Source organism: Vulpes lagopus, chromosome 5, assembly GCF_018345385.1.
Source record: "Vulpes lagopus strain Blue_001 chromosome 5, ASM1834538v1, whole genome shotgun sequence".
NCBI classification, from domain to species: Eukaryota; Metazoa; Chordata; class Mammalia; order Carnivora; family Canidae; genus Vulpes; species Vulpes lagopus.
In genome coordinates, this window is record NC_054828.1 from 12,284,919 (window position 1) to 12,300,167 (window position 15,249).

At 37.8% G+C, this 15,249-nt stretch overlaps 1 protein-coding gene across 16 annotated transcripts in view; it reads left to right on the forward strand.

Moving 5' to 3' along the window:
• The window catches only part of RBFOX2 (RNA binding fox-1 homolog 2), a 277,497-nt gene that overhangs the window by 228,372 nt on the left and 33,876 nt on the right, over positions 1 to 15,249 (forward strand). For 11 of the 16 annotated variants that reach the window (XR_005987793.1, XR_005987794.1, XM_041755049.1 and 8 more), the window contains 2 exons: positions 8,790 to 8,936; positions 11,746 to 11,799. Coding sequence is in view for 14 of the 16 variants with exons in the window: in XM_041755049.1 (XP_041610983.1) it covers positions 8,790 to 8,936; positions 11,746 to 11,799 (201 nt within the window). In the remaining 2 variants the exon portion in view is untranslated. The remainder of the gene's footprint in view (positions 1 to 8,789; positions 8,937 to 11,745; positions 11,800 to 15,249) is intronic. The other 5 variants (XM_041755050.1, XM_041755063.1, XM_041755054.1 and 2 more) reach the window with 1 other exon arrangement.

Here is a 15,249-nt window from a genome sequence, read left to right on the forward strand (position 1 = left end):
ATTCCCCCAAGTGAAACCTTTGTTAATAATTGCCTAATTTCAAAGCTGTCTGAATTATATGGTGATTGACAAGACAGCTCTACTTTTAGCCATTAATAGAAATATCTACTATCTTTTGATAAATTTAGTCTTGAATTTTGCAGTTTTCAGAACCATGTTCCTTAAACCATATGTGACTGACTTTGTAACATTGTTAAAATACCTGATTCATCCTATGAGGAGGAACCTCTTTTTTTAAAAAAAAAAAAAAGAAGATTTTATTCATTTATTCATGACAGACATAGAGAGAGAGAGGCAGAGACACGGGCAGAGGGAGAAGCAGGCTCCATGCAGGGAGCCTGACGTGGGACTACATCTGGGTCTCCAGGATCACCCCCGAGGCTGAAAGCGGTACTAAACCACTGGGCCACCAGGGCTGCCCCAAGGAGGATCCTCTTAAAACTTAACTGAAGACTGATCCCACCCCATGCAAAAGAAATTGAAACCAACTAGGAATCATACTTTTGTTCTTAAAATGATGAGATCTTCAGGGGAAATGTTGCAGGATATGACACTTATGTGGCTTACCTCTGTAAGTAAGAGAGATTTATAAATTAAACTGTTCCTAATTTGGGAATAGATAATAGTGATATCAGATTGGTTTTTTTTTTTTTCCTTTACCGTGCCAATAATTTGAAGTGAATAGACTTATCAGCCCATATCTGACTTTCATACTTTTATAAGTGGTCAAATCCACATACTCTATACAAATACAAGTAATTGTCTGTAGCTCTGCTTTTGTATAATCATTAAACCAACTAGACATTCTTTGTGTTTTAATATTCTTTAGGGTTTAGAATCTAACATCCCAAAATACCTTTTCCTCTTTTTTTTTAATGTTTTATTTTGAAATAAACTTAGACTTACAGGAAAGTGGCAAAAATAGTACAAAAAATTTCTGTATCTCCTTCACTTAACTTCCCCTTATGTCAATACTTTACATAGATGTGGTACAGTTTTCAAAAGCCAGGCAGTAGGAAGTGTTGGTACAATACTAGTAAGGCAAAATATAGACCTTATTCAAATTTTACCAGTTTTTCCACTAATGTCCCTTTTTTCTGTTCTAAATCCAATTCAGGATTCCACGTTGCAGTTAGTTGTCATGTCTCCTTATTCCAAAATATTTTAATCATCTTCAGCTTATATCTGGAGTAGTAATTCCAGCTTCTGAAGAACAGAGAAAGGAAAAAACTTTGTATTAATAGACTTGCTGTTAGGTGATAACCATGTCTCATCTTCGAGGTCTCTATTTATTCCACCGCAGCCTTTTATGTGTGCATTGACTGAGGGAAGTAATGAAGGCTCTCATTCTTGAGATACAAAGGTTATTTTGAAAGCAAGCAATATTTGCCAAAATATTTTATACCTGTCAGCTCAAAACACACATGAGCTGTTACATGTGTTGTACATATTGTATTAGAAGATTTTATCAAACATGAATTAGTTCCAGATTACTTTTGAATACACCCATCTATTTTTGCTTCCTCTAAAAATGCAGTAAGTAGTTTTTGTGTTTGTATGTTTTTAGGGCTATAAACCAATAAGAACAGGAGAATTAATAATTTTGGAAGCTGGAAAGCAGATGTCCCAATTAGTGACAAGCTTAGTAGACCCACACAAACTTCTAAGCCAGTTGTGAGAGAAATCTGAGAAATAATTCTATTTACACTACAAAAATTTTAAAAGTTTCAGAAACTGACAGCCCCAGGTAGAAGATGGGAAAATTCTCTGGAGAGCCTGGCTGACTGATTCAAGAGGAAAGACTTGGAAGATAGACATGTTAGGGGTCTCTCCAACAAACTGCTTACCTCACTGAACTGGAATAAGGCAAAGTCCTCATGCCCTCCAACCCACCCATTCAGAACTACCAGTTTCTTAGCTACCCCACTTAATTCTTCATCATAAGCAGACAGCCAAGGATAGTTAGATTCCTGAGGGAAACCTACAACATGCAAGATAGAAAACAAAAAGAAATTGGGAATAAAAGGAAACTTTTTCTTCAAAAAAACTACCAAAAACAATAATCCATAGCCTTAAAGAGATTACATCTAATAAACAAAAGAATGAAGTTTTTGTTTGTTTGTTTTCACTTATTCATTGGGAGACACAGAGGCAGAGACAGAGTGAGAAGCAGGCTCCCCACCAGCAGGGAGCCTGGTAACCGGTCTTGATTCCAGGACCCCGGGATCTAGACCTGAGTCAAAGGCAGATGCTCAACCACTGAGCCCCAGGAATGAAATTTTTTAAAAGGGGTGGATTCAGTCTTTTTAAAAGACTGCTGGATTCAGAGAAGAAAAATGAACCTTGAAATTAAAAATATGGCACCAAAATGAAAAAACTTTGTGGGAGGGCTGAAGGATGAGATTGAAGAAGTAGAGGTCTGCAGTCTCTCTTTTTTTAAAAGATTTTATGTATTTATTTGAGAGAGAAAGCACAAGTGGTGAAGGGGAGGGGCAGAGTGAGAAGCAGGTTCCCAGGGAGCCCCACATGGGGCCATGACCTGAGCTGAAGGCAGATGCTCAACTCTACAACCCACTGAGCCACCCAGGTGCCCCAATGTCTATGGTCTCTTATCCACAATTCTAAAATCCAAAAATGTTCTGAAAATCAGATGATTTTTCATAAGTTGGCAGCAAAACTCAAAACCTATATATATCTTTGTCACATTTATATGAATACATATAAAGAAATATCACTCTCTCAAGTCTGATGGAGTTACATTATGGGTTTTACACCCATTATTACCTTCCTAAAATCCTAAAAATTCTGAATTCTGATATACATTGGCCCCAGAGTTTTCAGATAAGGAATTAAACACCCATTTTTCCAGAAAATCAAGTCAAAATCCAGAGAGAAGATAAAAGAAAGAGTTTAGAAAATTGGAGACCAGTCCAAAACATCCAGTGTCTAATACAAATTCCGGAGAGACCAAATGTGTAGGGGGGAATCATCAACAAAATAATTCAAGAAAGCTTCCCAGGACTGAAGGACATTAATTTCCGACTTAAAAGAGACTGTAGAATTACCAGCAAAATAGATTAAAATAAACCCACATTAAGGCATATTGCTAGGAAATTTTAGAACACTGGACATATTGGACAGTCTCCAAACCAGAGAGAATGGTGGAAAACATTCTAAAGGAATTTTTTTCAACCTAGAATTACAAACCCAAACTATCATTAAAATGGGTTCATTTAGTAGACATTTTCAGACATGAATCAAATTCTCACAAAATTTACTATGCTGAAATAAATTTCTTCTTCCCATTAAGCCTCACAGAGGTGAAAATAAGAAATGAAATCGTCTCAGGAAACAAAAGGAAAAAGAAGTATTGAAGAAAATGGATAATCCATAAATCAAAATATTATTTCTGAATTTATCAAGAGATTCCTTATTATCTCATATTACATGTTAAATGTTGCTATGATAGAGACTTGGAAAGTAACACTTTGTCTCATATTGCCCAGAACTCTCTTTTAGACCATAACAGCACATTTGTTCACAGTCCATAGTCAAAATATTTAAATTGTTTCATAGAGAAGTCAAAATTAATTCACTTCATAGTTACAGGAATTTTAAAAGTTTGAGTTCATCAAACATTTATAGTCCTCATTTCTAGAATGAGGCTTTGAGACTTGTAAATCTGATTTGCTCTTCAGTGTAAAGAGCCCTGGACTCCTCTGCAGTTGGGACAGATAGCCAGACCTCACTGGGGCAGCTGGGTTGTTTAAAGAGTAGATCTATAGGGACATCTACGTGGCTCAGTGGTTAAGCATCTGCCTTCAGCTCTGGGTGTGATCCCTATCCAGGGATCAAGTCCCACATCAGGCTCCCTGCAAGGAGCCTACTTCTTCTTCCTCTGCCTGTGTCCCTGCCTCTCTGTGTGTCTCTCATAAATAAGTAAAATCTTAAAAAAAAAAAAAAGATCTATAGACGCTAGTCCCAGGATTGTACCAGCAGTGTCACTGTCAGCCCTTGCCATAAATTCTCAGTGCACAGACTCCAGCCTCTTCTGTTTCATCTCCTGCCCAGTGAATAAATCAGGTCAGAAAATGACCACAGAAGGGAAGAACAGAACCTTGGGAGGTTATTTATATGGTTGGTAACGTGGCTCAGTAGCTAACAATAGGAAATAAAGCAAACCAATGGTGTAGACTAATATTTTTCTCAGAACAAACAGTTCTGCTGTCCACTTTTCACAAAGTTATAGCTTAAAAACTTTTACTTCCTATTTCTGTCTGATTTGTCTATTTCAACAAGTAGTAATTGATATTGAGGTACACTTAAAGTTAGGGATGTCAGATGGGGAAGTATCTCTTTTTTTTCTTTTTTAATATTTTATTTATTTATTCATCAGAGAGAGAGAGGCAGAAACACAGGCAGAGGGAGAAACAGACTCCATGCCGGGACCCCAACATGGGACTCGATCCCAGGTCTCCACGATCACACACCCCAGGCCGAAGGCGGCGCTAAACCGCTGAGCCACCAGGGCTGCCCGAAGTATCTCATTTAATTACATTCAATATATACGTCCTATTCCTATGTCCATTATGTACAGAAATCTGCTCCTCAGCCCCTTTGAGTATCAGTTTGGTAACTGTCTGCTGTTTTCCTTTGAGTGCCTCTGTGCTTGCTTTTGCCGGGTGTTCTTCCCCTTGCTTTTCCTCCCTGACCTGCTCCTCTTCCTTCAAGGTATAGAATATATGTCATTCTTGTATAGCTTTCTCTGTCTCTTACCCCCATGGCTGTCTCCAGCCCAGGGAAAGTCTTGATCCTCCCAGTGAGCATCCTGAGAAAGTGGGATACACACATGTTCTCCCTTCCTTTTTTTTTTTTTTTTTAAGATTTCGTATATCCATTCATGAGAGGCAGAGACATAGGCAGAGGGAGAAGCAGACTCCCTGCGGGGAGCCTGATGCAGGACCCGATCCCAGGACCTCAACCACTGAGTCACCCAGGTGCCCCCTGTTTTTTTTCTAAGGAGAAGGAGGAAGCATGGGTGCCATGCCAGACGGGAGACCTAGCACATGAAAGTCAGCCACCTGGTTTTTAGTTCCTGCTCTGCCACTTAATATGTGACCTAGGGCACCTACTTAACCTCTCTGTGCCTTCTCTGTGCTTTACTTTCAGCCTCTGTCATTTGGGGTAATAATAGTGCCTATCTCATAGATTATTGTGAGGATTAGAAAAGATAATACATGTAGATTACAACATGACATAGTGGTTAAGAGCATGTACTGTACTCCTGTGTTTGAACCGCTGATCCACTGCTTAGGCAATCCTTGTGGTTTTCAGATTCCTCATCTGAAAAGTGGGGTAAAAAATAGTACCTCCTACATTCTCATGTTTTTGTTTTTCTTTTTTTAAAAGATTTTATTTATTTATGAGAGAGAGAGAGGCAGAGACACAGGCAGAGGGAGAAGCAGGCTCCATACAGGGACTCGATCCTGGGTCTCCAGGTCACGCCCCGAGCTGAAGGCAGACACTCAGCTGCTGAGCCATCCAGGCATCCCCCTACAGTCTCATGTTTAAAAAAAAAAAAAAAAAAAAGTGCCTAGTCTTAGGGTTTGTTGCAAGAATTACATTACCTATAATACACAAAATGCGTAGGCCAGTGTCTGGCAAATAGTAAACACTATTTAAGTGTTAATTGTTATTAAAAAGCTTACAGAAGGTCTGTCAGATAGTATGCACTCAAGAAATAGTTACTATGTAACAAAGAATTCCCATTTTTTCAACAAAATTCTCTAAGTGGAAAGCGGAAAGGATTTAAAGGTTTAAAGAGAAGAAAGCAAAGCCACAACATGGTGCCACTGCCTCCTGCCATAATAGTGACAATGAAAATGACAGTACTTAGAACAAATAGAACTCTTCCAGCTATTCACAGTTGAGTGTAAGTTAGTATAGTCACTTGGGAAAACTGGCAATATCTATTAAGGCTAAATTTAGGTGTGTCCTTAATCCAGCAAATCCACTCCTACATGCCTATGCACCCAATAGAAACGACTATTTGTGTGCACCAAAAGACAAGAATGTAGCAAGAATATTCATAGAAACATTATCCCTAATAGCCAAAAACTAGAAGCAGCTCCAGTAAAGCCTGTTTGTTTATAAAACGGAAGAAAAATATATGAATTATAATAGCATGTGTATGTGTATTATATAGACAATGCATAAAAGAAGACAAACACAGAAGAGTACATACTGTGTATAATTACTTTTCTTTCTTCTTTTTTTTTTAAGTTCAAAAACAGCCAAACTAATCTATGGAGTCAGAAGTCAGCATAATGGGAACCCTTTCACAAGGAGACAGTGACTAGGGTGCTCCTAGAGTTCTGTTGCTCCATCTAATTTGATAGTTACAAGGGTGTATTTTCTCTGCGAAAATTTATTCCTGCTTACGATTTCGGCATTTGTATCTATGTTCAACTACAGTTCTAAAATATATATTAAATCAGAAGACTTGAGAATTTTGGAAATGATAATTTACTTTTTCAATTTGCCAAGTGTCCCTAGAATTAAAGACTTCATACTCTTAAAGAATGTAGGTGTTAAGGGACACCTAGCTGACTCCTTTGGAAGGGCCTGCAAACTCTTGATCTCGGAGTCCTAAGTTCAAACCACACACTGGGTGTAGAGATTACTTAAAAAAATAACTTAAAAAAAAAAAAAGTAAGTATTCACTACAAGGCAGAAAATTATCCAGTCTGGCTTCTATCCTTAAATTGTGTCTTCAGAGCCTTAGAAACTTGGAGTAACAAATATGTTGGGCAACATACTTTGAAATAATCATCAGTTTTCATTTATCCTGCCACCTCATTATAGTATTACAGATTACATGAACTATGTATAAGTTATCTATAAAACTGTGGTTTGGAGCTAGAGTCAACCTTTATAACTTTTATCAGAGTGATGTGCTGATACCCTGCAGATCAGATCTAGTGACTTAAGGTTTGGTTGAAGAAATAGTTTTATGGGCTCCAGCTGTGAGATACAAGAGGCAAGTTTGAAGGTGCTTGAGTGAGCATTAGTTGTAATTGATGCTTACGCTTGTTGCTTATTGCTTTGGTGTCCATGATGCCATTTTAGTAACTTAGTGAGTTTCATCTTTGAATAGAATTTGCTTTGTTTGGTCTGCATTGTGCCCAGATTGATGATTGAAAACTTTACACTTTCACTGAACATTGCTTCATAGCTCTTCCCTTTTCTGCTATTTTTATATCATATGAATCATTGCACATTTAAGCCATCTGCAAGGCCTGAATGGAGTGAGATAAAAGCTGCCATCACTTAGATTGACACTTGAAAAGCTAGCATTCATTCCGAGTTTATTCCTGATTATCCTTTATACTTTAAAGTCTCGAACTTCATTTCGAGATGGATGGTAACGTCTCTGAGCCAAAAGTATTTGTGATTCACAGTTTTTTACTTGAACATTGGGTCAAAGGGAGGGGATCTGTTCTGCGTCACTCAGAAGAATCTGTTAGGAACTCAGTTGTAACTCACTTGAGATGCTAAGAACAGTGAGTTCCACTCTTGGTTTATTTTTTATTATTTTTTAAAGATTTTATTTTTTCATGAGAGGCAGAGACACAGGCAGAGGGAGAAGCAGGCTCCATGCAGAGAGCCCAATGTGGGACTCGATCCCAGGTCTCCAGGATCACGCCCTAGGCCGAAGGTGGCACTAAACCGCTGAGCCCCCCGGGCTGCCCCCACTCTTGGTTTAATCAGCTCAGTGAGCCCTCCAGTTTGGCATGCACTTTGTAGGCAATACATAGGGTGAAAACATAGGGTTCCTAAATTGCCAGATGAATATTTCAAAATAAATGTGTGTTTGGAATACCTAGTATGTATCACACCTGTTAGATGTTTGTCAAAAGTATTTCTCAACATGGCAGCTTTTTTTGAGGATTTAGGGGGAGGTGTATGGAAATGCCTGCAGTGTTGCAAAAGAGATTGCACCCACACTTACATGTACCTTTCACTGCTGGTGTACACAGACCTAGCTTTTACATGACATGTTTACATGTCATCCAGTAGGCTGCCCAGAGCCCATAAAGCGTCTCCCAGCAGATTTTGTGAATAAGGTTTTGCTCTGGGCTGCAGGAGCCTGGGGTCCCGTGCTGACATCAGCTGGAATGACGTGGATGAGGAGGAGAGTGCGATTGGTTTCTGAGTAAGAGCTCTTTCAGGTGGAAGCCCATTGTCATTAGGTGTCACCTCTTCATGAATATTAGGATACTTAGGTGACCTGAAGTCATAAACGCTGGAACTAATAGAGGGAATGAAACATGAAAAGATCCTCTTATTTCCTAAACTGATAGGCCAAAAATGCAGTGATCTGAACTACATACAATAGACTACATTTTCAAAATTGAAAGATCTCAAAAATGGAAAACTCCACTAAGAATCTAAGAATAATGGTACAAGTTTTATGTCTTCAGTTTTCATATTTCTTATACCTAGTGGTTTGCCATGTGGTCTTGGGCAAATCACTTAGTATTTCTGTTTTCTCCCACTTCACTAGTGTACTATAAAATTCACGAGACCTCAACTTTATAAACGGTAGCAATCTGAACACAGATAACGTTTTTGGTTTTGGTTTTTTCCCCTTTGAAGGGACAACTAATTTTTGCTTAAATACACGCTGTTTGAGAATGATTGGGGTTGGGCGGGCATTAATTATTTTACATAATTCTTATGAAGTAATTGTTTATTTTTTGCTCAAAGTTGTCTGTCTCTTTGCCCAGCAGACGGAAGGGGGAGCACAGACCGATGGCCAGCAGTCACAGACACAAAGTAGTGAGAACTCAGAGAGCAAATCCACCCCTAAACGGCTGCATGTCTCTAATATTCCCTTCCGCTTCCGGGACCCTGACCTCCGACAGATGTTTGGGGTAAGTCTCTGGAGTCCTTTTGTGGGTTTTAGAGTGAAAATATAATCTAAAAAATTTTTTTTCAATTTATTTGAGAGAGTGAGCAAGCCGGGACAGAGGCAGAGGGAGAGGGGGAAGTAGACTCCCCGCTGAGCAGGGAGCCCAACACTGACCTCAATCTCAGGACCCTGGGATCATGAGTTGAGCCAAAGGCAGATGCTTAACCAATTGAACCACCCAGGTGCCCTTGAAAATATAATTTAATCCACCTGCTGTATTTAAATAAGTCATTAGGATGTTAGGATAAGACTGCTGCACATAGGTTGAGAGACATCCTAAGGTAAATCAGTGTTTTCATCGGTCTTCAGGAGTTCTGTCACCTAGCACCATCACTCCTATCATTCTATCATTGCAGGTTCTCACATAACCGGGTGACCATGCAACCTGATTTGCCTGGAACCTGGGGCCACTTGAGACATGAGCCTTTCAGTCTAAAATCAGGACAAAGACAATAATCCTTCCCCTTTGGAGTGTTACAACTTCAATGACCTAATGTTTGTGAAGCAGATGGTACTTTTGTTTTTACTTCCCTGCTCATAACTCAACAGCGTCTCAAGACCAATATCTAAGATCAGGTGTAGGTGGTCAGTTTGCTACCTCTGATGTATGTTTCCAGCTTCAGTTTCCTCCCAAAATCATCATCATGAAAACAAAGCATAACAGCAAAGATTTAAGTTATTGGAATGTGAATGATTGCTGGAAATCTTACATATTTTCTGAGCTTATGTGTTGTCAGATTTCATTTGAGGGAACTCAACTTGAACTAGGAATAAGAGACCATGGTTTTAAAAAAAACTTCATTGCCATTGCTGTGTGCTGCTTTTGTCAGGAAAGCAGGTGCCCCGCTTGAACTCCCGGTTGTGGCCACTTCGTGGCGACAAGATCCTGGAGCAAAGTTTTTTCCCTGACAGCTGAGCATCTGGGGGTATTTTCTATACCTAAGCCAAGGCCAGTGCTGAGATTTAATAATGTTCTTGGATTACTTGAAGAGCCTTTACACAGAAAACAGTAGCCAACTGTTCATCTCTACAGAAAAGAGAACAACAGAAAATATAAAGGGCAGCTTAAAGAATTGAGATTATGTTTAAAAAGAAGCTTCCGAGGAATATGAGTTATTAGTTTCTCTACTGAATTATCAGAGATAATATGGAATCCTCATCTCTGGAGATCGGTGAAAATGGAGTACATTGTCATCTGCCAGAAGTGTGTTTTCTCTCAAATCAGAAATATTGTGTCCATTGAAGATCTGCTTAGGCCAGTTATCAGGGATTTCTTGAAATGTATTATGCCCTTCCTATAAGGCTGCTAAGTGCAAAAAAAAAAAAAAAAAGAAAAGAAAGAAAATTTTCCTTGTAAGGGATACCTGATAGGGTTGTTCTGTCCTTTTCTGCATGGTTAGTGTAACCTTGGAAGGACAGCAGCAGTGGTAAAGAGGAGAGATTCCATGCTTCATTTTATTAGCTGTGTAAAGTTGACAGATGGCTTCCTTCAGCCTCATTTTCCTTAACCAGCAAAGGAAGGCAGTCCTTACCCTAGCAGGACAGCATAAGGACAGCATTAGAAAATGTAAAAGGAAAACTCTTAAAACTCCATTCAAATCTCAGTTGTTTGGATAGGCATAGAAATAAAACTAAATGCCCTCCTACCTAAAATAAGACATTTTCCTCTTTCCTTTATTTCCTAATGTTCTGTTAAGTAATGAAACTGGAATCAAGCCCAGAAGTCTTACTCTAGAAAACTTGGGCTCTTAGTACATGTTTTCTGAAAAAGATAGTAATGATTCAGCCCAGTGAGAAAGCAGGATTTGTTTTGCACTTTTCATTTTTTAGTTTTTTCACATTTCCCGAAGTCTGACTTGCAATCCAAGTGACATAGATAATTGGGCCTATGAGTCCAGTAGTCAGAAGGAAGTGGGGCCAAAAAGCTATCTGGAGATTAATGCACATTCCTTCAATTCAGTTCATCCACACATTGATTCTAACAGATGGTCTTGTCACCTTCTACATGCCTTTCCTCCGAATAACCACTGTGTTCAATGTATGCTCCTCTAGTCAGCTGTTGGACCTACCAACAGTTACTTAGGCTTCATATTTTTAGCTTATTTCCCAAATGTTAAAATATTTAATTACAAAACAAAGATATTACTTAAAATGTTCTTGATGTTCATTGCCAAAATATTAAAAGGGCAAATAAATGAAATCATGTGTAATGTCCTTGAATGTTTAAGTACAATGGAAAACGGCATGTAGTTTGTAGAAATGAGAACACAGATACATATTTATTGACTTGGCAAGCTGTTTATGGCATATTAAGTTTTTTTAAAAAAAGTAATACTTAGAAATAATGTTCTTAGGAAATGCAGAGAAGGCTGTGTACCAGAATAAGATGGTATGTGTGCAGAGGATCGTCATTTTTTTGTTCCCTCTTTTCATTTTCATTTATCTGTATTTCCTGCCTTTCTTACAGTGAATTTGATTTACTTTATAAATTAAAAGAAAAAAAGAGGGAGAAGCAAAACACAGCCTTCTATAGTGTATCTTTCTACTTCAGATTTGCTTCTTAAAAACTGGGACATTTAAGAAGGAGAAATTATTGGCTCATTAATCAGAAATCAGAAACTGGTATTGGGGACTACCAACAAGTAGAAACATGGAAATTGAATAAGTAGTTAAAAGGAAAAAAAAAAAAAACTACTCATTTTTCAGGAGAAAATAAAGTATGTGGATAAGAAGCTGACCCTGAATAAATGTTTTTATTTTTGTCTCTGCAGCAGTTTGGCAAAATCCTAGATGTAGAAATTATCTTTAATGAACGTGGCTCTAAGGTAAGCTCCATCTCAGTATTAAGGGTGTCTGGTTTCCTTTTAGTTTTAAGTAGTAAGTAGTCAGAAAACTTAAAGCTGTTTTTCAAGCCTGCAAAAAGTATCCTCCCTTACCTGGCTTGGATCAGATTATCTCTAAAAATAAGTAACCACATGGCCAGACTTTATCCTAGTACTTAGTTTAGAGGAGGGAGGGGTGGGCTTGGAAGCAAGAGAAGTGTGAGGAGGGAGATCCGGAGCAGGAGACACCTGCCCTTTATCAAACTGAAATTGCCCTCACCTCATTTTAAAGGGGAAGAGAGAAGACTCAAGTGAATTTCTATGAGAATTCTGTTGTGAATTGTACCAGAACAATTCAGCTTTTAACAATCAGACTCTGAAATGACATACTTAGAACAAATTTAGTATTTCGATCCTTCAGTTGACTCTCTTTCTCTTTTGGATAAACTTGACGAGGCATAAATACAGGGAGTAGTGACTCAGGAATTCACTGTAAGCTGATGCCTTCCTTCGAGTCCAACCCAGACTTCCCAGTCAAAACCTGGGTACCTCTTCTAGGATACCTCTTCCTTTGAGTCCTACCCAGACTGGCAAGCTTCAGAATGTAGAATCCCTTCAATTACAAATAGTGAGTTGGGTTTTTCTGGCATCAGGATGAATGTACTAACGGTGCACAATTCGATACAGGTTTTCTAAGTGTGTTTTCTATGAGAACTGAACAATTTAATTAAAACTCATTTCCCCCTAATAACTTACTATTTTAAATTCCCAATCTATATGATTTGAATTTCAGTGCACTAAAATACGCAGCAGTGATTTTAGGAGTGAGGGAATGATGAAGTCTGACAGTGGTTCATTAAAACAATATTTAATGAACTGAGTTTAGAAAAGTTTCATTTGACAGTTTTCTTCCTTCCTCAATAAGTGAACTATGCCACACAAACACGATCAGCTATGGTCAAGCTTGTAAATACTGCCCTTGCTGTGTTCACTTCTACTTAAATTTTTAGGTTAGAACAGTTTGAGTTAATTTTTCATTTGGTCATCTTTTCCTGGCTATTTGAAAATAGCCAGCCCTTGGCTATAATTAAATCTCTAAGAATATAATTTGAGAAAAGCTAAATAAAGTGAATCAGTGAGTTAATATTTACCTCTTCAGTTTCCTACTGTAAATTCACCATACCTTGGGAATTAATAGCCTATATCTACAGGGAGTTACATACCTCCTGCCCCATCTAAAGTAACATGAATGTATGTACTGTTCTAATACTCCTGATTATTATTCCCTTCCTTTATAGACCACATCAACACTGATAGTGTCTAATTCTGATTATAATAATTATTTGTTAATTATGAAAGAGGTAACTATACTCTAAGCTTCCAGTTTTCAGTTAAAACAAAAAAAGATTAATATACCTATACAGAACTTTCTTCAGCAGTTAACTTGGTAAGTATTTTTAAAGTGAAATCTGTTTAGCCTATAACGTAAAACTATGCTTTTAGTTTCTTCACAGTGGATTTCTGGCCCTTTGCTTTCATTTTTTTGTGACCTTTTTAGGTCCAAGGTGGAAAAGTGACAATGGTTTATAGAGATGAGAAGCAACATATCATAAATATGTGAATATTCTATGCTACACTGTTTATCCAAAGTCATAGTTTACATGTTTTTAGTTTTAAGTGTATGTACACTCACTGTTCTCAACTAGACCCCAATAACCCGAAGCCCAGTATGATTTCATCAGGCATTGGGGTCTTGCTCCTTACCAAAAAAATAAATGGATTGAATTCTTGTGAAGCAAAGGAAATTGATCTTTGTTAAGGCTTCTTTCTTCAAAGATTTGCTTACTACCAAAAATTGCTCAGTGTACCCAATTAGATTGCTTCTCCCCTGTAATTTTCATGTTTAAGTGACACATGCCTTCCTTTTCTCTTTGGGGACTCTAAAAGCATATGCCACTCCCCTCAGTATAATGCTATGTCCTCACTGCCTCTTTTAGTTTGGGCTGCTAAAGAGTAGATAAACGATGTACTGATTGGTAGCTGTTCTTAAAGCACAAAATTCAGAATTGCCTGGATCTGCCTTCAAGGACTGATAAAAAAATCTGTCTTCACCTTGTGTCCTCCTTAACTGTCACCTAAAGTTCTCTGCTGGAATGGGTTCCTCAAACTGTTCTGCAGACTCATTAACAGAGGTTTATTTTGGAGTCAAAACCTGGGTACCTCTTCTGGGATCCACCTCACATAAATTAAAGAGTACTTTTCTTTTAGTAAATTAAGTTTATTTTCTCATTTCTTTTATGTTTGTGGTTGACTGTAGTATTACAGTGTGTCTTGAAAGGAACCAGAGATGAGACTTAAGTGGTTGTATTGTTCACTTTAGAGTTGCTCAGTCTTTTAACTGAGTGCTTTTCTGTATAGAAATTAGCTTTGTTGAATTTATTTTTGAACCAGTAATGGGAAAATGAGTCACAAAACAATTCTGAAAAAGTGATACTTATATATAAAACAATTATCAATAGAATAGTTAAATAATCACGTGGCTCCAAAACAAAAAGCAACTCTTTACATTGTCTTCTTTTTTAGGAGACTGTCAGCCTACAGCTTTAGAACATACCCACTTAAAAACATAAGTGAACACTGTCATGCTGCCTTGCCCATCTCCCCCATCATTTTGCTGGTATTCTTTTTCAGCTTGGCCTGAAAAAAATTGTTGAGTATCTTCCTTTTTTCTTCTTTGACCTTCATTATCTAGATTTGGTTATCCTAGGTTATGGAATGAATGTATATCATTTATATTCATATAAATGCAAAAATATATACTTAAACATTTCATGTGATTTTTTTAAAAATTTTTATTTATTTATGATAGTCACACAGAGAGAGAGAGGCAGAGACATAGGCAGAGGGAGAAGCAGGCTCCATGCACCGGGAGCCCGACGTGGGACTCGATCCCGGGTCTCCAGGATCGCGCCCTGGGCCAAAGGCAGGCGCTAAACCGCTGCGCCACCCAGGGATCCCTCATGTGATTTTTTTTTTTAAATACTTTTTTTTTTACTTCATACTCCTTTGTAAAAACATAAAGTCAGTCCTAATTTACTATGATTAACTAAAACAAAGGTAGACTATCCTTTTGAAAATATGCAATTAAGATGTGTGATGAAAAATGCTACCCCTGTCAAAAAATTAAACGAATATACTCAAATAGAACCTAGAAAATGGTATTACTGATAGGTATAACTTGGATTCTCCAGATGTCACCAGTCATAACAAAGGTATTATTATAAACAATAGAAAGGTAATATATTGGTAGAATAGTCCCAGTTTGTAGCTTTCTTCTTGGCATAATTATTAATGTCCCCTTCCTCCCTATAATTGTTCCAGTTTGAACAATAAATTGTATTGCCCCTCTCCTTACAGATTCTTTGAGTAACAACTTTTAAAAAGCACCCTTTT